The 25,251-nt window shown below is 35.4% G+C and overlaps 1 protein-coding gene across 2 annotated transcripts in view; it reads left to right on the forward strand.

Annotated features, from left to right (window-relative positions):
* Positions 1-25,251, forward strand: part of TMEM135 (transmembrane protein 135) — a 243,075-nt gene that overhangs the window by 156,074 nt on the left and 61,750 nt on the right. For both annotated transcript variants that reach the window (XM_007448843.1, XM_007448842.1), the window contains one exon: positions 12,805-12,851. In XM_007448843.1, coding sequence (XP_007448905.1) covers positions 12,805-12,851 — 47 coding nt within the window. The remainder of the gene's footprint in view (positions 1-12,804; positions 12,852-25,251) is intronic.

The following is a 25,251-nucleotide window of genomic DNA, read 5'->3' on the forward strand; positions in this document are numbered from 1 at the left end:
TTGCGGTACGCGGGCCTCTCACTGCTGTGGCCTCTCCCGTTGCGGAGCACAGGCTCCGGACGCGCAGGCTCAGCGGCCATGGCTCACGGGCCCAGCCACTCCGCGGCACGTGGGATCTTCCCAGACCGGGGCACGAACCCGCGTCCCCTGCATCAGCAGGCGGACTCTCAACCACTGCGCCACCAGGGAAGCCCTAGCGGTAATATTTTTAAAAATATACAGTGCCTGGCAGTGTTAGTCAATAGTAGTTCATTATCTAGTTTAATCCTCTACTTTCCTCTTTCTCTATGTTTTCTGGCCCTTTTTATTTTTTTGATTTACCTTTGACTTTAAACTCTCCTATGGTTTCTTTTTGGCTCCTTGCTCTTCCTTTACATATTTATTTCCTTTCTTGTTTGTTTTGATTTGCATTTTTAATGACTTTTAATGACCAACTAATTGACCATAAAATAGAGAGATGGGTATGGGAAAGAAAAGAAGCAGCTGAATATCTCGATAACTTTTAAATATAAGTCATTGGACAACCTTTACTTCTAATAACTGCATTTCCTTTACATGATAATAAGAGAGATGTAAATAAAGTGCTGTGTGTGTTTGGTGATAATGTCTAGTTGGTTTTTATAGTTCCAGTTCAGAGAACGTACTTCAGTGAGTATTTTGTTCCATGAATGAATTCATGTGGTGATTTTCACTTGACCATTAAATTTTCTTTTAAATTTTTAATAAAGACTGATTTCTTTTCATGTGTAAACCCTTATCTGTAGTCCTTTAAATAGTGAGTTGTAATTTAAAGCTGTGATTTTTTTTTTTAATTTGCCAGCGGAATTAGAATTGTGTTGTAATAAGGAATGTAATTTACAGGTTATATTAGTTACTACATACTGAAATTTTCTATAGTTATATACTTTAAATCCTTTCACTTTTATGGAAGACAAAATACAGCTTACCTACTAACCATAAAAGGACAGGACCTCATATAAGCTGTAATTCCCAGCCACTATCTAACATAGCTGTTTCTACAACTGGAAAACTTCAAGGTTAATATATTGCCAGACTTTGTTTGCTGACCTTGAAGGTATAAATCAAGAACAATGAGCAGTGCAAGGAAGAGACTAGGACCAAGTTGTTGATATATTTAATATAATTCCTCACATTCAGTTCCATCAGAGAAAATGCTCTCATTTGCTTATACATATGAGAGTATATACATATACTCTTGAGATTTGTCTCATTATATATTAGTGACAGTTTGCTTTGAAATAATTTTGTTGTACACTGAAAAAGTTTGACTCATGGAATTACAGAATTTTAGAGTTCTGAAGGATCCTAGAGATTGATCTAACTTCTCTTAGAGATAAAAAGCTTAAGGCTCAAAGAATGGAAGTGACTTGATCAAGTTTATAGTCTTAATCTGGAGACCTCAGACTTCTTCCTTACTAATAGCCTGGTGTTTGTGGCCCTAAATTCCCCATAAGGTGTTTTGTACTTTTCCCGTAGTTTTTTTGTCAAGGAAGGGAAACTTAAAAAAAACCCAAAAACTCAGTAAGCAAAACGGCTAATCCAAAACAAAGGGACAGATTATAAAGATGTACTGTATATTATGTGAGATTAGAATTGTATAAGGATTTTTAGAAATTATAAAACAATGCATAGTTATTTAACTTAAGAATTCCACTGCTCAAAAACGATGCATTTTTAAAAGCAAATTAATATTATGATAATGATCTGTTGTGTGTTCAAAGCAAAATATATACATTGCAAATTGTGATAACACTTATTGGTCCAGTGAGAATGACTTCCCCAAGAGGCCACGTAATGGTCTGTGTTTTCAGAAGTCGAAAATGCTTATAGAGTCTAAAGTTCAGCCTTTACAAAGTATACGAATGGGAGTACAATTTAGTTTTTTGAAAGATGGTTGCTATAAATAGAAATTAACATTATTATCAAAAACCTTATATAGTATATCAAGAATCTGTCCACATATGGAAATAGATGAAATAGAGATTGCTCTTGGGAACTTTGTGTTCTAAGTAACTTCTGGTGGAGACATAAAGGTATACAGACAACCAAAAAAGCTTTGTCTAAATATATACTGAGTAATTAAAATAATAATATAATTAGATGTTTTGGTGACTACCTCTTGTAGGGTGAGGTGTAAATGTTCTGTCCTAGCATGTTGTATTGGGATGATTTGTTAATATGCCTGCATTTCTGCTAGACCTCATAAGGGCAACAAGAATCAATATTATCTAGTTTTGTTACCCTAGCACACTGGCAATATAGCAAGTACTGAAATAAATTTATAAACAAAGGTAGGAACCTGTGGTTCCTTGTTTGTTCTGTTTTGCTTGAAGATCATGTGGTCTCTTGATAGTCTGGAGCTTATTTACCTCTGTATCTCTTTCCTTTTGACTTTGCTCAGGCACAAAGTGTTAGTAACACATAGATACCAGATAACTTTTTATGAAGGGGTGGATGGATAGATGGCTAAAATATGAATGAAGTACGCATGGAGCAAGGAGAAATCTATTGCTTCTTTTCCAGAAAACAGAGACAAGATTTCAGTATTTATTTGCATAATGGAAGGAAGGGGGCTCAGTGAATATGGGGAGGAAACAGACTTGATGAGTAATGAAGGCCAGGCAGCAAAGAGCATCATTGTCTTTGGACACACTCAAGCAGGAGTGGTCAAAGGCACTGAGCAGGGTTAAAGAACATTTAATTGAGTATGTTAAAGAAAAGCAGAAGATTTCTGTCGTAGGAAGTAGTTAAATGCACCATCTGTTTAGGTCTCTAGTAGACTTTAAAATGACTTGAGGATATGTGTTTTAACCATTTTGAGGCTTAGATGGTAAAAACAGCCTTCTTTACCAGGTCGTAGTCACATTTTTTATATTTCTGGTTATTCTTAGGTTTTCAAAGTATTCATATATGGTGATATTGTTTCTTTGTTAGAGCGTTTGACAGGGATAGTTTTCATATAATTCTGCATGACATAGTGATGACAACCATAGTACAGTTTTTCCCTGAAAGTTTTGTAAGCTCTCTAACAGGAATCCATGTATTGTAAATCTATCACTTCCTGAAAAGTCATTCCAGAGAAAACAGTATTTTTCAGCTGAATGAACTTTACTTTCTCATTATTTGTTACACTTTCTGTACACTTGGCTTAAAATGTTCTTTTGGTTTAGTACATTATGAGATTTCCATTACATGATGACTTTTATTTAACCACCCATATTCTTGGTGCAAATAGATAATAATGAAATTAATTCTATGTTTTCACATAAGTATACTCAGTTTCAAAAAATAAAAATGGTTTCTAAAAGATTCACAAACCAAAAATAGACAAAGGATATGAAAAAGTGGTTAAACCAACTGACCAAAAAACAAACAAAAACGTTTATAAACCTGTGCGGCTCAATTTCACTCATAAGAAGAATGCAGCTATAATATATCATTTCTTTCATCCACCACATTGGCAAGGATAAAACAGTTTGATAAAACACAGTTTTTGTGGACATAGGGAAACAGCTCATGTAAGGATATGGCTACTTTGATATACTATTGATGGTAGTGTATCAAAATTAAAAATGTACCTATCCCTTGATACAGAGAATTCAGTTTTAAGAATTTACCTCCAGAGATATAGGTATGCAAGTTTACAAAGTATACTTTAGTATTCAATATATGTAGCATCCACTCTATTCATAGACTGTTTAAATAAATATGTGTGTGTAAAATTTAAAAGAAAAGTATAAAACAATGTCTTTATTTGGCATGTATCTTTGTACAAATGTACGCACACACATACAGAATTCTATACAGAATACCAGAGATCTGGATAGAAGGGAACTTTCCTTTCATTGTATTTTTATCATTCACTTTGAATTTTTGTTTCTATCATGTACATGTATTAATTTGTAAAAAGCCAGTTTTAAGTGTTTTTGAGAAGTAATTTACATGCTCTAAAATTTACCAGTTCAAAATGTCAATTATATTTACAAAATTGTGCACATATCCATACAGTCTAATTTTGGAACATTTTCATTGCCCCCTGAAGAAACCTTATACAATGAGCAAACTCCCTATTATCCCTCACTCCTCTAGCTCTAGACATCCATCATTCTACTTTCTGTAAGGAGATTTGTCTATTCTAGAATTTCAGATAAATGGTATCATACAACATGTGGTCTTTTGTAACTAGCTTCCTTCACTTAGTGCTTCTGAAGTTCATTCATGTTGTAGCATGCCCTTCATTACTTTTTGAATTAAAAAAAAATTAAAAATCAAAGTGAAAATAACAATTTCAAAATTACTTATCCTGTTTAAGTGTATTGTGCAATGGTTGTGAAATGGGAGGGAATTACAGAGAAATTATTTTTTGTCAGTAGTTACCATTTCTTGAGCATCTGTGATGTACTAGTCACTCTATTAGACTTTATGTATGTTATCTCATTTAATGCTTTCAATATATGTAATAGATAACATTGTATTGTTTCCACAAATGAGTAAACTGTGGTATGATTATTTTATGTGTTGCTTTAGACATAAAAATGTAAAGTATAAAAATAGATGTGTTCAGATGTATACTTTATAGCTAAAGTTAGAATATAAGTGTAATAACATTATCACAATGCACAGTGAAAATGTCATTTACTGGCCACACAGGTCTAATAGAACCTTTTGCAATTATGGAGATATTCTATATCTGCTTGTCCATTATTGTATCCACTACCACATATGGCTGTTGATTATATGAAATATGGCTAGTGTGGATAAGGAACTGAATTTAATATTATTTTTTTAAATTAATTTAAATTTAAATAATCACATTCTACTTCTGGCTATGACATAATAAAGGTAATCCTTACCTTTCCAACTGAAACAGCCAAAATGTGGGCAAAACTTATAAAACAATGGTTTTACAATCCTGGAATTAGACACTGAAGGGCAGAGATCCCTGAGAATGGGAAACAAATGAAATGAGTCTATGATTATGCTAGCTTACTGCCTTGAGAAAATTTCCAGGCTTGGATCAAAGAGGAGACATTCATGCAAAGTCTAGAGGACTTTCTGAGTTGAAGAAACAAGAGTGGAGAGTGAGAGGGGAGCCATGCTGGATGGAGTCCACCGAAGACTAGAGAGGAAAGCATTCAGCTGTTTACTGATTAGGGCATGCACATGAGGAAGATACCCCAGGTCAAAGAAAGAATGACCTGAAAGGGTTAGAGGTGCTTAATTGAGTGCTGGCACTCAAGCAGCAGCAGGAGTAGTGTCTGTTCCTATCAGCCAGACTGGAAAATCTCAAGATTCATGTGGCACTGGGGAGAGTACACATAAGGGTCTTATCTCAGCCGTGGGGAATAATTAGCCCTAAGTTGAGCACTACTTCACTCCCTCCTAAAATATCTTAAAAGCAAGTCCTTAAAGGATCAGACTGTTTCTAAATAACTGTGACCCAGAACAAAACTCAAGATTTACGGGCATACAAAAATATCCAGCATCCACCAAGGTAAAATTCAGAATGTCTGATATCCAATAAAAATTACCAGGCATGCAATAAGAAACAAGAAAATTTGACCCATAATGAGGAGATAATCAGTCAGTTTAAACCAAATCAAAACTGACAAAGCTGTTAGAATTAGCAGGCAAAGACATTAAAAAAGCGTTGTTACAAGTGAATTCCGTAGTTTCAGAAGAGTTAGAGACATGGAAAACAGGGGGGGAAAATCCAAATCAAGCTTCTAACGATGATAATTGGAGTGTGTAAGATGGAAAATGTACTGAGTGGCATTAATGACATATACGTTACAGAAGAAAATATTAGTGAACTTGAAGACCTAATAATAGAAATGATCCAAAATGAAGCACAGAATAAAGAGAATATTTTTTTTTACAAAATAAAGAGAGCATTAGTGAGTTATGGGACAACTTCAGGTGACCTACTATATATTAATTGGAGTTCCCAAAGGGGAAGGGGAGAGAGAAGAAAATATATTTGATGTAATTATGGTTGAAAAAATTTCAAATTTGATGGAAATTATAAACCCACAGATCCAAGAAACTTAATGAAACCGTTTTAAAAGAAACATGAAGGAGAGTACTCCAAGGCACCTCATAATCAAATTGTAAGAAGACATTTGAAGTGGTACTCATTGAGCCAAATACTGAAATAAAATGATCCATCAACCTAGTAATTGATACCCAGCAAAAATAGCTTTCAAAACAAAGGTCAAAACTTTTTTGACATACATTTTTAAGAAAAAATGTTTAAAATATAGTGGTTTCATAATATAGATAAAAGTATACTAGGTGACAACAATAGCACAGAAGTTGGGGTGGGGGAGAAATGGAAGGTATACTATAGTAACAGTCCATATTGTATGTTTAGTGGTATAATATCACTTGAGTGGAGCCTATCAATTTAAAGGTGTTTACTATAAACCCTTTAAACAAAGAAGCCAACAAAGGAGAGAGGATGGAATCATTAAAGAAACTGAGTTGATTCAAAAAAGGCAGAAAGGAAGAAAAACAAGAAACTATAGAAAAATAAATAGCAAGGTGATAGATTTAATTCTGAACTTACCAATAATCGCATTAAATGTAAACAATCTAAATATACCAAATGAAGAGATGGGGATTTTCAGATATGATACAAAAGCAAGAAACAGCAATATGATGCCTGCAGGCAGTGAACTTCAAATATAAATACCAAATCAGTTAAAAGTAAAAGAATGGAAAACTAACAGTAATCAGAAGTTACTGTCAGATAAAATAGATTTCAGATTAAAGACTGTCATCAGAGATAAAGAAGGTAATTTCATCATGGTAAGGAAGATGTAATTCTAAATGTTTATGTCCCTAGTAGCAGAACTTCAAAATACGCCAAGGAAAAACTGATAGAGCTGTGAGGAGAGATTGTGGAGATACCTCCATAAATACAGCAGGATATTTTGATAGCTTCTTTCAATAATTGATTGAACAAATAGACAAATCAATAAAGATTTAGAAGATTGGAACAACACTGTCAAGCAGCTTGACCCTCTGCCCAGGAACAGTTGAATTCACATTTTTAAAAAAATGTACATGGGCTATTTACCAAACATATGGAACATATTCTGGGATATGAAGTAAGTTTTGATAAATCTGGAAATAATCAAGTCATACATATAAAGTATTTTCTGACCATAATAGAATAAATAAGTCAGTAACAACAGAATGATAGCTGAAAATCCCCAAGTATTTGGAAGCCAAATAACACACTTCTAATTAAGTCATGGATCATAGAAGGGAGCAAAATCAGAAATTAGAAAGTATTTTGAATGGAACAAAAATGAATTCCCAACTTATTAAAATTAGGACACACAGCAGATCTAGGGGGAAATTTATAACATTGTACATCTATATTGAAAAAGAAAAATATGTTAAACCAATGGCCTAAATTCCTACCTTTAAGAAACTAGGGGAAAACACCAAAGCAAACAGAAAAAAGGAATTAGTAAAGATTAAATTGAAATTAATGAGGTAGAAAACAGAAAAATAGAGAAAATCAATTAAACAAAAGCTCATTCTTTGCTAAAATCGATACAGTTAATAAGTCTATACTCAGACTAATCAAGAAAATAGGATACAAACGGCCAGTAGTGGGAATGAGAGAGGTGACATCACTACAGATTCTACAAGTATTAAAATAATAATACGGGAATGCTATATGTTATTGATAATGATATGTTCATTATCTTGATTATGTTGATGATTTTAAAGATATATACCTATGTCAAAACTAACAAAATTGTATACATTAAATGTGTTAATTATACCTCAATAAAGCTATAAAAAATTTTAAGTAGCCACACATATAAAGAGTAGCTACAGAATTAGACTGTGGAGCAGTATTCTGTAAGTTCCTTAAGGGTTAGAATTGTATTTAAATATCTTCTTTATGGAGCAGGTACAGAGTAAACATTTGACCAGTATTTGTTTAATAGAGGAAATGCAAGATACAACTAACAGGGTAGAACATGGATATATCACTTACCTTCTAAGGATCTAAGTTTCCTAATATGAAAAAATATATTATCTGAAGGTCCTTTTAGCTCTAAAATTCTGTAATTTGAAACACAGAGAAAATCTTCTTCATTATTTAATTGCAGATTTACATTTATTTGGAAAAGCACTCTGTTGAAGTTACAGTGTTTAAGAAATTAGCATAATTAGTTTAAAAAACTTTGAAAACTGTATGTTACTAAAAATGAAATCCTTTCTTTAGCATCTTTGCCATAATACTGACCATCTTTCAGAATAAAATTCAAAAATTTTCCATTGGTTCTGTTGATATGGTCCTCTCGTTTATCCCTCATCTCCTCAGTGTCTCTACTAACAAGTCTGTGCTTCCTTGATCACTTTGTATAAAACAACCACCCCTACTTGCCTGCATTTTATTTCCTTATCCTGCTTTGTTTTGCTCCAAAACTCATCACTGTCTGACATACTATTTCAATATCTTCTCTTACCTCACTAGAAGATAAGTTCCAGGAGGGCAAGGACTTTGTCCATTTTGTATACTGTTGTAAGTTTTAGAATAGTGCCTGGCACATAGTATGTGTTCAGTAAATATTTCTTGAACGAGTTGATCAATTGTACTTTAATATCCCTTACATGTTTCCCCCTGCTTGCACAGATTTTCGTATCTTAAATCTCCGCTCTATAAAAGAGGTGAGCTCCAAATATTGGTAATTTGAGAGATTTCTAAAGGTCTACCTGTTTAAAAACAAACTTTTTTCCAAGCTTCTATCTCTGGGTGAGGTTTTTATATCTAGATCACTTCCATGAATAACAAAACAAAATAAAAACAATCTGCCGAATGCCTGACACTTTGCAGCATCTTCTCATTTAATCTTCCCAACAATTCAAAGTGAGGTAATATACTCACTTTAGTGATAAGGGATCTAAGGCTTAGGGAAATTATATAAAGCATCAGAAGTCACATAAAATTAGATTCAAACCTGTATTTGCCTTATTCTAGAGCTTGAGTTTTTAAGCATTATGCTCTTTCCCAGTTTCAAAGGTATTATTTGTAAAGATAATCGTTAGTTTAATACGAGCACAGATCGGTTTAGCATATGAGGATAGAGCATAGTAACATTTTGAGGGAAACGGACTTTGGAGTTTTCTTTGAAGAAAGTAGAGAGTGTGGGAAAGATTTTTGGGACACTTCTAGAGAGGTTTGTGAGTGGAGTCTGCGAGGGGAATAATGACTAGTGCAGGGAAAGAATGAAACATTGAAACATTGGGAAGGTTGGCATTGCCCAAAGGGGATACAAGGAGAGGAAAATAAAAACTGAGTTTTGTGATCTGGAGCATTGGCTGGCACATAATAGCCAGTAAACAAACTCATTTGGACTTTTTTTTTTTTTTTTTTTTGCTGTACGCGGGCCTCTCACTGTTGTGGCCTCTCCCGTTGCGTAGCACAGGCTCCGGACGCGCAGGCTCAGCGGCCATGGCTCACGGGCCCAGCCGCTCCGCGGCATGTGGGATCTTCCCAGAACGGGGCACGAACCCGTGTCCCCTGCATCGGCAGGCGGACTCTCAACCACTGCGCCACCCGGGAAGCCCCTCTCACTTGGACTTTATAATTGATTAGTCAGTAAATGAAAATTATTCCTTATGCTTTAAGTTACATTTTCAAAATAGTGATATGAACCTTATGCATCATGCATAGGGTATTTTTGAAGGCGCGAGAGAATGGGAGAGGAAAAGAAGGAGAGAGGAGAGGAGGAGAGGGTGTGCATGTTTATTAGATTTTTAAAAAGAAATTTATTTATTTATGGTTGCGTTGGGTCTTTGTTGCTGCACGCGGGCTTTCTCTAGTTGTGGCGAGCAGGGGCTACCCTTCATTGCGGTGCGTGGGCTTCTCATTGCGGTGGCTTCTCTTGTTGGGAGCATGGGCTCTAGGCATGTGGGCTTCAGTAGTTGTGGCACTCGGCTTTCCGTAGTTGTGGCTCACGGGCTCTAGAGTGCAGGCTCAGTAGTTGTGGCTCATGGGCTTAGCTGCTCTGCAGCACGTGGGGTCTTCCTGGACCAGGGATTGAACCCGTGTCCCCTGCATTGGCTGGTGGATTCTTAACCACTGCTCCATGAGGGAAGTCCCTATTAGATTTTATATACTTTGTATATAAAGAAAGATTTTATATGTTTTATATAAGAAATTATTAAAAGTAGTATTTGTTTTATAGTAATTGATACCCATCCTTTTTTTAAAAACTCAATTTATTTAAACTAAAAAAACATGCAGCTCCCCCATTTCTCCTATCCATCACTCCCCTGCTGCCTGCAACCACTACTCTGTTCTCTGTATCTGTGAGTTTGGTTTCTTTTTCTCCTTCTTCCTTCTTTCTTCCTTATCCCTTCTCTCTTCTTCCTCCTTCTTCACATTCCACATATCAGAGTGATTGTATGGTATTTGTCTTTCTCTGACTGAATAAAATAAGTCAGTTTAGTACCCTCGAGGTTCATCCATGTTGTTGCAAATGGCAAGATTTCACTCCTTTTATGGCTGAATAATATTCTCTCTCTCTCTCTCTCTCTCTGTGTGTGTGTGTGTGTGTGTGTGTGTGTGTGTGCACCACAATTTATTTATTCATTCATCCATTGGTGGACACTTAGGTTGTTTCCATATCTTGGCTACTGTAAATAATGCTTCATGTATCTTTTTGAGTTAGTGTTTTCATTGAATTCTTCGGATAAATACTCAGAAGTGGAATTGCTGGATCATATGGTAGTTCTATTTTTACTTTTTTTGAGGAGCCTCCATACTGTTTTCCATAGTGGCTGCACCAAGTTACATTCCCGCCAACAGTGCACAAGGGTTCCCTTTTCTCCATATCCTCACCAACACTTGTTATTTCTAGTCTCTTTGATAATAGCCATTCTAACAAGTGTGAGGTGATATTATATTGTGGTTTTAATTTGCATTTCTCTGATTCTGAGCATCTTTTCATGAACCTGTTGGCCATCATATGTCTTCTTTGGAAGAATTTAGATCTGCCCATTTTAAAATCAGAATGTTTGTTCTTTTGCTGTTGAGTTGTATGAGTTCTTTATATATTTTGGATATTAACCCCTTATCCGATATGTCATTTGTAATTATTTTCTCCCATTCAGTAGGTTGCCTTTTCATCTTGTTGATTGTTTCCTTTGCTGTGTAGAGCTTTTTAATTTGATATCGCACTTTATTTTTGCTTTTGTTCCTTTTGTTTTTGGTGTAAGATTTTAAAAAATCACCATGACCCATGCTTACCAACTGTGTTTTCTTCTAGGAGTTTTATGGTTTCAGGCCTTACATTCAAGTCTTTAATCCATTTTGAGTTACTTTTTGTGTGTGCTGTAAGACAGTGGTCCAATTTCCTTCTTCTGCATGTGGCCATCCTATTTTCCCAGTACCATTTTTTGAAGAGACTGTTCTATCCCCATTGTATAGTCATGGCTCCTTTATTATAAATCAATTGACCGTATATGCATGGGTTTATTTCTGGGCTCTTTTATTCTGTATCATTCTCTATTCTGTTTATATGCCAATACCATACTGTTTTGATTACTACAGCTTTGAAATGTAGTTTGAAGCCAGGGAGTGTGATGCCCATCCTCTTTTGGGTTGGTAGGTTTATATATTTCTAAGTCATTCAGATTGTATTTATAATGCTTATCTTAAGCCAAGGTGGCAAACCTATCAAGCTCAATTTGTAATAGCAAAACTATTATACTTTGCTTAAGTCAACTAGAAATTGTGTTGGAAATAGCTAAACACTATTTTGTACCATTTTTGTTTTCGTGGTTCCTTGTGGTCAGTTTTTAATAGTTGAAGATTGTTCATTTGTCATTTGTCTATGATGTGAGGCCATTGACAATCCTTGTGTTTAATTTACACTCTTATTGTTAACATAAGAACACAGTTTACAACTTCCGTTTTACTGATTTAAAACAATTTTATGGAGATCCATTTTGTTGGCATAACTAAGCTTTTGGTCAGGACTTGGGTTTGGATTCTTTCCATATACATCTTAGTAATATACTTTGTGTTTCATATGACGTGTTCTAGGGAAGCTTCTTTAATCCAGATTTATTGTGTGTTCTGATGCTTGCTTTTAGAGGAATTAATTTTTTTATAGGGAGTCTATATCCCATACAGGATGATTGTATTTTTAGGAGCTTTTCTTATTGATTACAATTGGTTGACAACTGGGCTGTGTTTTATATTTTAAAAGTCTGGTCATCTTGATATAATAGTTAATAAGCTTTATGATTTTTCTGCTGACTTCACTATTTAAAAGCCATTGTCTCTGTTCTTAGGTTACTTGCTTCTTGAGGAATTCTTAGATACAATTTTTTAAATAGGCTATTCCTTTTTGAACCCTGTTACCCTCTACCCAGCCTATATACATACATACATACATACATACATACATACATACATATATATATATATATATATATATATATATTTAGTGTTATATATATATTTATGTACACACATACATATTATATAATGTTTATAATTTACACACATACATATATAATGTTTATAATTTTATTTATTTATATTTGTGTATAAATATACAGACTTATTATTGCCTTGATATGACTTATTTGAAAGGTAGAGAATGTGATATGTGTATGACTAGCTTCGTACATCTTTTAATTGTTTGAGGTACAAGATTTAATAGTGGGTATTTTGCTTTCTAAGACACACAAATGATGATGTCAGTATTCTTTTGTAAGTAATGTATTTTCTCCTTGTTATAGGTCCTTTTATTCTGCATCACAGCTGCCATGTACATGTTCTTTTTCAGGTATGTTCTGTTATACCTATTTATTTTAATAGAAAAAAATACTCTTCCTTTGTAATTTTTAAATCAGTCGTGTAACTAAAGTGTTTTCTAAATTATTATGCCCCACAAGTGACATGAATTTTTGTTTGCTTTGTTTTATTTTCTAGAGTGGTTAGAGATAAGTCACTGCTCCTTAGTGAATAGAGAAAGAGAGGGAAGGAAGATGTGATTTTTCACATTATGCTTATAAGTTCATCTTGGAAAACTGAATATGTAAATTAATAGTCCTCAGATCTTGAAAGGTGAATTTCTATTTATTGTGGACCTGATTTTAGATATTCTTCGCTCACCTTATAAAACAATCAACATTTTAAATTTATTTTATTTTAACATTTTAAATTTAAATGAGAAAAAAGTGATGGTAGGGCTTAATCTAAGTCTTTTATGAACGTAACCTAGCATACTAATCACTGTCTGTAAAATATCAAGTTAGTCCATTATGTCAGAGTTGCATTTTTTGTTGATACTGAGACTCTGAGGAATGTGGGGGAGTGTTAGGATGGCTCAGAATTTTAATGCCAGTAAAAATGGTGCCTGTCATTATCATAGAAACACAACAGTATGGGAGTTGGATTTTTGATTAGGAAGAGCCCACTCCTTCATTATCGTCATTTTCTTTAATACCAGTAATTCCTATTTGTTTCACTCTTATTACACTCATTTGAGTAGACTCTTTCTTGATTTTTCTGGATATAGGCAGAATTCAATCACAGCAGGAAGTTCTAGGCTTTTAAAATTAAAATTTGCACTTGAGGGCTTCCCTGGTGGCGCAGTGGTTGAGTCCGCCTGCCGATGCAGGGGACGCGGGTTCATGCCCCGGTCCGGGAAGATCCCACATGCCGCGGAGTGGCTGGGCCTGTGAGTCAGGGCCGCTGAGCCTGTGCGTCCGGAGCCTGTGCCTCCGCAACGGGAGAAGCCACAACAGTGAGGGGCCCGCGTACTGGGAAAAAAAAAAAAAAAATTGCACTTGATTGACAAAAACAGTTATGGATTTTAGTAAGATATATTTAGTAGATATCTTTATCTTTTTTTGTTTAACCTAAATAAGGCAATTCAACCATAGCAGAATGTTTAAACAACTAATTTCCTGTCAGAACATTCTAATAAATACTTGATAAGCACAATGATATAATTTGAACTTCCTTTAACTATAAAAAATGTTATATGCAAGTATAAAATGATGATGGTGCTGTAATTTTTCTTGTAAAGGACAGACAAGCTGTTAGAAGGAAAAAAATGGATGAAGTTTTTAAGGTGGGAAGGACGTATTCATGATGGAGTGCATAGTATTCTATGTCAGTTATTAGCGACTGAAAAATCGTTGCAGCTATCTGGGGGTCTTTGTGAAATTGTATGACCTACCATTTTTAATATACTTTCATATACACCTTACAACTCCTGTAGTCTCTTTCGTATATTCTAGCAATTTAGGGGTTTGGTAGGGGAGTTAAGAACAATGACTCTTTCATTTCATCAATGGCCAAAGATTTCTTAATTGTATTCAGACACATTATTAGGACGGTAATGCAAAAAGTTCAAGGATTTATCTTTATGCTGTCTAATCTGAAGCTAAAGCATACCTAGTGGGAGAAATGTAAAGAAAAAAGATAAAAACTTAGAAACATATCTTTTGTTGGCATGCACAGGAGGAAAGTACAGTATGAAATAAAATTTTTTTTGTGTGTGAAAATTCCTAACAGACCAGGTAGTTAAGTGAAACAGTCCTTCCCATATAGCTCTTATAGCATATTTGATCAACATTTAGCATTTCTTAGACATCAGAAGTTTTTGAGGTTTAAAAAACAAGTTGTCTTGAATATAGTGATAATGCCCAATGTTAGGCATGGTCCTAGGATATTATACTTTGAAAACTGCTGCCATCAAACTAGTATTTTTGGTGTAGAAAGAAAATCAACCCTATAAATATGTATTTTGGTGCAGAGCTACGGAACCTTTTCCTGTTTCAGTCACAGAGTCTAGGTTAAAAACAACAATTTAAAATACTTTCCAGAAGGCTCAATACAAGGTTTTAGTGCCAAGATAAACATTTTCAATTTTCTGAGGAAAGGGGTTGTTTTTCTCCAAAAAGAAGCACTATCACCAAATTCCTAGTGTTCCTGGCAGAAGTTAGTTTGAATAACTCAACAAAAGAGGTTTGGTAAATGGTAAAATAAAACCATTTATAAAGTACTGCAACCGAAGAAAACAATGTTATATGTTTGTCTGATATCTAGCAAGTGTTTAGAATGAACAATAGCAGTTAGCAAGTCTAATTCCATTAGAATATTTTATTTTTAAAATTCAAACTTTATTTTAAATATATTATAGATATTTGAGGACACATTTATTCCATTTATTAACAATTATTTTAATTCTAGTTGCATAAAATTAGATCAGTAAATATCAAATGATATTGTCCCTATGACTCCATTTATAGTAACCTTTTTTAAGAAGAGAATAAGGGAAACATTTTATGTTAGAAATGTCAACTTGTGTTTTTGTTTTTGTTTTTGTTTTTTTTGCGGTACGCGGGCCTCTCACTGTTGTGGCTTCTCCCGTTGCGGAGCACAGGCTCCGGACGCGCAGGCTCAGCGGCCATGGCTCACGGGCCCAGCTGCTCCGCGGCATGTGGGATCTTCCCGGACCGGGCCACGAACCCGTGTGCCCTGCATCGGCAGGCGGACTCTCAACCACTGCGCCACCAGGGAAACCCCAACTTGTGTTTTTATCCTAACCCATAAATGGGAAAAAGGGAAATGAGAACCCCCTTTCAATAGAGAGAAAAATGTGCCAATTTAATTTTTTTTAAAGAAAGAACTTGAGGCAGTAGTTTCATAAGTATTTTCTAAAAGTGACATAGGATGTGATGGTTATAGTATGAATTTACTGAAAAAGCAACACAACGTTCAGAGTATTGAAACCATGGTTATTAAAATGTGTAATGAAAATGTCTTACTTTTGCATAGCTCTTAATAGCTCTTAATAGTTATTTTATAGGTATAGTTCTTTTCACATACATTGTCTCATACATGGTGATCTTGATTTTTAATCTGTATGCCAAAAATCTGGCTAATATTCAAATGGAATCCTGGGAACACTTCAGAGGCTTCGGTGGAGGAAAGGTAATATGTGAAGAGAAAGTTTTCTTCAGTTTTTTGTTCCAGTTCTTAGCCATCTGGCCATCCAGCCATCCAGCTGTCTATTGATATAAATTGGGGTACAATATTTTGAAGAGTGTTTTGAAAGAAAAAGGCTCTCCATTCAACCCCATTGGGCACTCTTCATAATAGTTCTGCCTCCTTTGTTTAAGCATTTTATTTTGTATGTTATTGTCACAGCTTCGCTTTAGGGCATGTCTGTCACTATCAGTTCAGGCCAAGCAGGAGTCATAGTTGAAAAGCTGATAGAATATTTTGTCTAATGCATCTCTTTAAAACATTTCTTTACTTCCAAGTGTGTATTTATGGGTAAAGCAACCTAATTTTTTTTCTTTTTTAAGTAAAAGCATTCATCATAATTATTGATTCAGGCTTGCTTAGGATCTTCCCAACAGTCATGTGGAGAAAAGAAATGAGTTTGTTTTGAACCACCAGCTCTTTTTTGTTTTAATTGAGAAGCAAAGGAAAGAACAATAACACAGACACTACAACAAAACTGTTATACTTAATCCTGCTCACAAAAAAACAATGAAACATGCAACCCTTTTAAACATTATTTTACTGGTTTTGTTTTCAGCATTAGTGATCTGTGTATGAAGAACACTAATATTTTAGAAAAATGAAATAATTGAGCTTCATTTTTCTTTAATTTAAAATAGTATCATAAAGTGTATTACGACAACTTTGATCCCATCTTAGTGAGTGCCTAGTTATAAATTCTTTCCACTTGCCTGTGCAAAGGCAGCAAACAGTTTGTTTAAACATGTAGATTGAAAGGCTCAGACTTGTCATAGTAGATAATCTACAGACTATATATGACTGATTCACAATAGACCTACCTTAATCTGCCATAAACATTGGAAAGCATTGGATTTTTAGTTAGAAACCAGTGCAAATTAAAGTTTATTGTAGTTGTGCTTTATACATATATATTTTTAAATACATGTTTAGGAACAGTATTGATGACTGCTATTCCATGAATTTGTGCTATTCTGTGAAGGCAAAAATAGTAAACTATTTCATTAGTCTCAGCATATGGATGTAGTGTTGTTGTTGTTTTTTAATTTACGAAAACGACACTATTTATCGGCTGGACAACCTATAGTTCTCGAGTGAAAGACGTTTATGATTGTCCTTGAATCTGTTTACATGAACTGTATCTTTGAAATAACAAAAAGTAAAGAACTTTTTTTTTTTTTAAATTTGCGGTACGCGGGCCTCTCACTGCTGTGGCCTCTCCCGTTGCGGAGCACAGGCTCTGGACGCGCCGGCGCAGCGGCCGCGGCTCACGGGCCCAGCCGCTCCGCGGCATGTGGGATCTCCCCAGACCGGGCCACGAACCCGTGTCCCCTGCATTGGTAGGCGGACTCTCAACCACTGCGCCACCAGGGAAGCCCAGTAGAGGCTATTCTTGATTGTCACACTAGCAGTTTGATGTTGGACAAATTATACAACTTCTCTATACCTCAGCTTCTTCATTATTAAAAAGTGTAAATTGCTATATAGACCTCATAGGTAGGATTGTGAGAATTACATAAGAAGCAACATCTTTCCAACTTTTTTGGATGTCACCCAAAATAAGAACTACCTTTATTTTTTGTGACCACGCCGTGCAGCGTGCAGGATCTTAGTTCCCTGACCAGGGATCGAACCTGCATTGGAAGCATGGAGTCTTAAACCACTGGACCGCCAGGGAAGTCCCAGAACTACCTTTTATATTGTGACTGTTCATGCAGACCCATAAATTTCCCAGAATAGTATGTAACCTTCCTACGTGTAATACATTTGGATATTTTCTATTCTAATTTATTTCATTTATTTAAAAAGCTGTTTCGGGCTTCCCTGGTGGTGCAGTGATTAAGAGTCCACCTGCCAGTGCAGGGGACACAGGTTCGAGCCCTGGTCCGGGAAGATCCCACATGCCGCGGAGCAACTAAGCCTGTGCGCCACAGCTGCTGAGCCCGCGCTCTAGAACCGGCGAGCCACAACTACTGAGCCCATGTGCTATAACTACTGAAGCCCGCCCGCCTAGAGCCCGTGCTCCACAACAGGAGAAGCCACCGCAATGAGAAGCCTGCGCACCGCAACGAAGAGTAGCCCCCGCTTGCCGCAACTAGAGAAAGCCCACGCACAGCAACGAAGACCCACTGCAGCCAAATTAAAAAAAAAAAAAATTGTATTAAAAAGCTGTTTCGATCCACTAATGGGTAACAACCAGCCATGTGAAAAACTACTGGACTAATACAAGTGAGCACCTAGCAAGGTGATTGTTATCTTAGCAAAAAAATAGAGCTGCGAGTAGTGATTGTTGTTTTTAAACTAGGAAAGAAAGTTAATTAAAATAGAGAACTTGAGGAATGAAATTATATTTAGTGTTAATGCTGTAGACATATGCAGTAAGGTGAGGGTTAAGAGCTGTTTCTTTGCTCTAGCAACCTGGTGATCAGTGGTAACCTGCTAGAGAAACTTCTGTAGTTGAGTTGGGATAGTAGATTGAGAAATAAATGTGACATGTTGTATATTTTAAAATACAATTATATTTGTCAATTATTTCTTAATACGCTTGGGAAAAATTTTTTTAAATAAATAAAAGAAAATGTAAAAAAGTGTGAGATGTGGAAGTAGAATGAGTATAATAAACTCAAAAAGTTTGAGAGGAGATAGGGCAAGTTGCAATAGGATTAAGGGTTTTCCTTTTGTATTCCTTCTTTTCTTTGTCTATTTACTTATTTAGACAAGAGAGACTAAGTGGTTAAGAGAAGGTTGCACAAGCAAGAGAGATTGACAAGTTGGAGAATGGGAAAGAAAAGAGAAATGGTCTAAGATTCAGTCCAAAATGTCTACATTTATGGCTAGATTGTTAAACCTACTTATCTGGAAGAGATCATGATAAATGATTAAGAGGAAATTGAAGCTTTGTTTGAAAGCCTTGGACACACAGTTTAAGTGAAAGAGGACTGATATATAGAAAAGGTAGGAAGCAGAAAAATCTAATGCCTTTGGCTTCCTAAGTTCATTGTCATTCTTAAAAGGTGAGTTTTTAATGAGTCGACATGGGCTTGTGAAAGCAATATTCCTCAGAAAATGTATGCAGGTGGAACAAGGTACTAATGTAGTTGGCACCCAAAACCAGTCAGCTTATTAAAAAATGCAAAACCTGTCCTATGAAAAGAGAAAGTAAAGAGAATGTTAGGACTGTTGCTTTCTTCTAAGCAAATAGAAAAGGTGAGAAAACATAGGTTCATAAATGTTGTGAATCACTTCCTCCAAGAATGCAAGGCTTATTACCAGGTCACATGACTGTAATGTGAGTTTCTTTTTGAGGAGAGAACATTATTCTGCCGGTTGGGTGAATGTTCTCCATCTGTGGATGAAAGTTGTGGCAAGTCTGTTTTCACTTTTTGCCTGCTAGCCTTTGAGGTACTTGGGCTATGATAAAGAAATGGCTCTCCCTGCTCGTCCGGAGCCTGTGCTCCACAACGGGAGAGGCCATAACAGTGAGAGGCCCACATACCGCAAAAAAAAAAAAAAAAAAGAAATGGCTCTCAAATTTTTAACATATATAAATGTTTATTGATTTTAGTAGAAGGCAAAGGGAAATATTGTATGGAGAAATGGTATGCACTTAAAATGCAACTACTAAAGTAAGAACTTAATGGGACACAATCATGTCAGAAGTGGTCAGCTGCCTTTCAAAAACTTGTTGCAGTTTTATTTTCATGAATAACAATGACATTTATTACTGATCATAGAAAGCTCTTAGACTGGACTTTTGCTAATAAATACCCTCAGATTGGAAGCAGTTAAGTTTAATTCCTTGTTTTACTAGTTATGAGTAATGCTATAATTCACTGTTTTCTTCACACCTGACTCTTTGTTTCCATTATTTTCTACTGTTGGAGTTTTCCTAGAGCTAATCAAGGGGCAGTCTAAGGTAGCAGAGTTGGTTAAAAGCATGCACTCTTGAGCCAGACTGTGTTGGTTCAAACCCTCTCCATCTAACTTCTTTGTGATATTGGGTCAGGTACTCAGCCTCTCTGTGCCTCAGGTTTCTCATCTTAAAGTGGGGATAATAACAGTACCCACCTCATGGGATTACTGTGTTAAATGACTGCCACATTGTAAACTCTCAATAAGATCAGTTGTTTTTAACTCTGAGCTGTAAAGGTCACATATTGTTTGATTCCATTTATATGAAATGTCCAGAATAGGCAAATCCATAGAGATAGAAAGTAGATTTGTGTTGCCTGTGGCTAGGAGACTTTTGGGGAATGGGGAATGACTACTAATTGGTATTTTTTTTATAAACGGTGATGAAAATGTTCAAAAAGTAATTATGACGATGGCTACACAGGCCTGTGAATATATTAAAAGTCATTGAATGATACACTTTAAATAGTGAGTTGTATGTGAATTATATCAATTAAGCTGTTACAAAACTCTGATCTGGAAATAGATCTTTATTGCACAGCGGCATGGTGTTTCTGTGTTATCACCATTTAACATTCCTCTGGTTGCCACATCTCAGGGATGCTGCTGTGTTTTTGTGGGCACATAGGCATTTCTTGAGAGAGAACCCCAGGAAACTTAACTTCTTCTCAAGTGTATTTGAAGGAGTGTTCCCATGGAGAATGACGGGCAAGTGCACCGCAAAGCTTGCCAGCTTTCTTTCCAGAATTGTCAGAACTGCCGTTTAAAATATGCATACTCTTAGTTCTGAGACACTACACTTTAGAATTAGAAGGGAAGTAATGAGGAAGCTTACAGTAGATGCCACAAGTTTATATGAGATTGTTATTACAACATTGTCCTAATAAGACGGAAATTTGTCTTTGATACTTATGAGTTAGGGTGTTTTTTACTTGGTAATAATATTTGAAAAGTACAGTTTAAAAAAAGTTTTATGGAACTGCCAACGAAGACTAATTTCAGAAATATCTGCAGACATGGTATAATATCAAATGTCCTTATTAGGTGGAGAAAAACAAGATTGAAAAATGGAGATAAATTTATTTATCTGAAATGTTTAGGCTTTTAGTGAATGTATTCTTAAGTATCAGTCTAATGCATTACTGCTGATCAAACTGAAAAGTCATCAATTGCCATTTAAAGACTGTGATCATCAGAATGCCCTTTAAATATCTATGAAGTCCACTGCTAATACATTCCAAATGAGTCTGAATGGAAGTTAAATTTACAGTCTTTGGAAATATAAATCATCAGTTCACAACCTGATTACTATATTTTGAGTATGTATTTCATAGATTGTATTTGATTATATAGTGATATTGATTATATTTTGAAGAAGAATTTTGCTGTATTTTCTGTTTATTTTGGGGGAGGTGTTTCAAAATCACTGTTCTTGTCATGGAAATTTATTGAAATGAATCAAAGGACATGGAAGGAAATATTAATATTCAATTAATACATGTTTTTCCTTTTTCATGATCGAATCTAGATTTTTTTTTCAAAAAATTACAGATAGCAAAAATTGGAAATATTTGGATTGATTCCAGTATGTATCCTTGAAACGTCAAATAAAATATCCATGTATGAAGCCTACTTTTCATGCTGTACTGGTTCAGTGACAGCTTACTAGAAGAGGAAGTATATCACAGCAGCCCTGAGCTGAAATTCACAGTAAAACAATATTTTTCCACCATTATCAATTTTCAGCGCAGATTCTGTTTCTCATGTGTGACTGAGTCACTGAACCAGGAAGTGTTTACCTGCAAGGTGAACTAGTCTAAATGGGAGACGCTTTTAAGTTCTAAAATTTCAGCTGGAGTCTTCCCTAGAGGAAGGAAAAGTGGGTCTCCTCCCTTTTTTATATTCTCTTGTCAATCACAAAGCCTCTTTGTACTGGTGGGGCCTTGATGGTGACTGAGTGCTGGCTGTTTGTCATGTTCCTGTCATCCTAAAATAAAAGAAGAACATAGCTTTGGATTCTCAGGCCTTAGAGAATAAGTTGCTTGTGGCAGCCCAGGACCTCTGAATCCAAGCTGCCCTGGAATGCTTCTGAAGAGGTTTGTTCACTGAAATGGGAGTATGTAATTCTTACGGTTTTGAGCTCGTTGGGCATGTTCAGAAGAATAATGATATTCAGAATTAGATGATGGAGAGCAACTGAGCTCATCACGTTGATTTCTTCTATCACAAAAACATCAAGCTCTAATATTAGCACAGTTGCTATCCTGACTTCTTTTTCTTGCTTGAGTGTTAAAAAAATGCTTTTGGAATTGGATAATTCCCAATCCTGATATTTTGGACAAACCTTCCTTGCAGGGTGTCATTATAGGATATTTTCAGGGATTCTTATGAAAGATGAGACTCTCCTCACCTCATCTTGTAAAATCATCAGCAACTTCTACTGGTATGAAACATGTAGGGAGATTTATTACAGCAGGCTAACCGAATTGAAATTACTTGAGTCCTGAGAATTTAAAGATCATTAAAGTTTTTGATCACTTTATTGAAGTTATTATCTATTTCTTTTGGATTTTAGCTTACATCTCTCATAGTCTTTTATTACATTTTAATGATTAGAAGAACTGTGTGAATGAAGGTGATGTGGACTGGTGTGGCTTTCACCTTGAAAGAATATAGGCCTTAAAAAATTGTATTACTTTTTTCGTTATTTGGAAAAGCAGAAATAGTATCTATAAGGATGAAAAAGAAAGGTTTTGTTATCAAATGAAATATTTCTTTTTACCGATTCCGAAGTATGCACTTGTTAATGTTCAAGACATATGGACTGTTACAAATGTAAATGTCTGATGTAAGGGCTGTAAAGGAGTTCTCAAACTTTAGTGTGCATGCAGATCATTTGAGGAATCTTATTAAAAATGCAGATTATGATTCAGTAGGTCTGGGCGGGGTGTTAGCTTCTGCATTTCTCGGTTCGCAGAGTTGGTTAAAAGAGTTGGTTAATATATTCACAGGCCTGTGTAGCCATCGTCATAATTACTTTTTGAACATTTTCATCACCGTTTATTAAAAAAATACCAATTAGTAGCAAAGCTGTGAGTCACATCAAGAAATAAATGATAAAATTTTCCTTAAAACCTGTAACTAAAAAAAAAAAAAATCCAGAGAATTTAATCCCTCTGCCTCTCTTGCTAACCAGTTCTAGTTGTTCACAGCATGAAGAGTCAGGACATTTTTCCCGAATATCCCAAATCTCTAATAAAAGGGAATGGGCTCACCCTAAGGGCCTTTTCTCAGTTGAAATAGAAAACAGCTATTCATATAATCACTTTAGATGCTTAAAGATTATTAGGTCTCCTTTTCTCCCTCTTAACTTTCTTCTCAGCATCAACTTCTTTCAGAATTTTAAGATGTAGTTTACTTTTTTACCCCAATTTTAACTGCGCGTTATCTATGTAGGGTAAAAATGATGAGTCTGTTATTCAGTAGGTGAATTGATGAGAGACTTTTCTGATCTAAAAGTTAGCAAGTCTCCTCTTTGTTTTTAATAATTTGTTAATTGTACAAGTAATACACTGCTAACTTCTTTCAAAAAATTCAAATAACATCAATGTATATAGTAAAAAGTGAAAGTTCTTTCCCCCTTTATCCAACTCCCTCTTCCTGCTTCTTTTTTCATTCAAAACTATCTTGACATTTTGGCATATATCCCTACAGAATTCTTTCTATACATATCTATGTACCTATGTCTATATTTATTTTTTACAATAAGATCACATATTATGTATTTTCTGCAGTACTGCTCTATTTAATAGTGTATCTTAGGGTTCTGTCTATATGTCACTATATATGAATCTACCTCATTGTTTTTAGGTGCTGCAAAAAATTATAAATCTGTAAGTAATAATTGAAGCCCTATTAACGTTTTTACTGTTTGCAGTTTTTCACTATTGCAAACTGTACGACTGTGAACATTCTTTTAAAAATATCTTTGTGTGCATGTTCCATTGTTTCCGTAGGCTGGATAGTTACCTACAAATGGATTCTCTGGGTCAAATGTACTGGACATATTTAATTTTGGTAAATACTGCCAGATAGTCCTCCATAAAAGGCACTACCAATCTACTCTCCTTCCGAGAGTGCTTGTTGACTCCCAATCTTAGTTCATGTCAGTGATTTTTACCTTGTCAATCAAATAATCTAAAAGGTAATGCCTCATTTTTGCCTTACTTTGTATTTCCCTGATGACTAGTGATGTGGAACGTCTTTTCATTGGTTTATTAGTCGTTTTGATTTCATGCCCATTATTTATTTAAAAATTTTTTGCACTGATTTATAGGAGCTATATGCTCCTATAAATTTATATGCTATTAATATTTATTTTTTCCTGTTTAGTGTTGTATCAGTCAGCAGTTATGTAAGCAACAACCGTAAAATTGTAGTGGCTTATAACAAACAAGTTGGCTGGGTCAGCTCTGTGCCCCATTGCAGGTCTGTGAGTCAGTTAGGGCAGTTCTGCTTTGCATGTATTCATACTGATGTCCAAGCTGAGGAGACAAAAGCTATTTAGGGTAAGCTGTCCTCATGGCAATGGCATGAGATTTGTTTTTTTACTAACAGCATCTCCAACATACTCATACATGTGTACTTTAAGTACTTCATTTCACCCTAGCACAGACAAATACCTGCTCATTTACCAAGGCATGTTGTTTGAGTTGGAGTTCCCCAGCTGGGGTTCTGAGTTGTTTTCGTTGTATAAATCATACTTATAAGGTATTGTCTTTCCAAAACAGTAAACTCAGTTTCCATGGAAAAAACCTTTTTCCTTTTTGGTTTATGTAATATGTAGGTCACTTACATAATTACATTAACAAATACAAATGACATAAACACATTTGGGGATAAGCACAGCTGATTCTTGGCAAGCATGTAACTCAACTAGTGTGAACTGACGTATGTGGTCATATTTAGTAGTGGTGTTTTATCTTCCAGCAGTCAATGTGAATGTTAGAACGTTTTACAGAGAAAATAGGGAATCTAAGATAATTTATCTTATTAAATGTAATCTCTTAAATGGAGATTGCATAAGAGAATTTTTACTGTAAAGAGCACATTTAAAAAATATTTACTGGGCTTCCCTGGTGGCGCAGTGGTTGAGAGTCCGCCTGTCGATGTCGGGGGCGCGGGTTCATGCCCCAGTCTGGGAGGATCCCACATGCCGCGGAGCGGTTGGGCCCGTGAGCCGTGGCCGCTGAGCCTGCGCGTCCGGAGCCTGT

The sequence above is a fragment of the Lipotes vexillifer genome, unplaced genomic scaffold (genome assembly GCF_000442215.2).
Source record: "Lipotes vexillifer unplaced genomic scaffold, Lipotes_vexillifer_v1.1 scaffold771, whole genome shotgun sequence".
Lineage (NCBI taxonomy): Eukaryota > Metazoa > Chordata > Mammalia > Artiodactyla > Lipotidae > Lipotes > Lipotes vexillifer.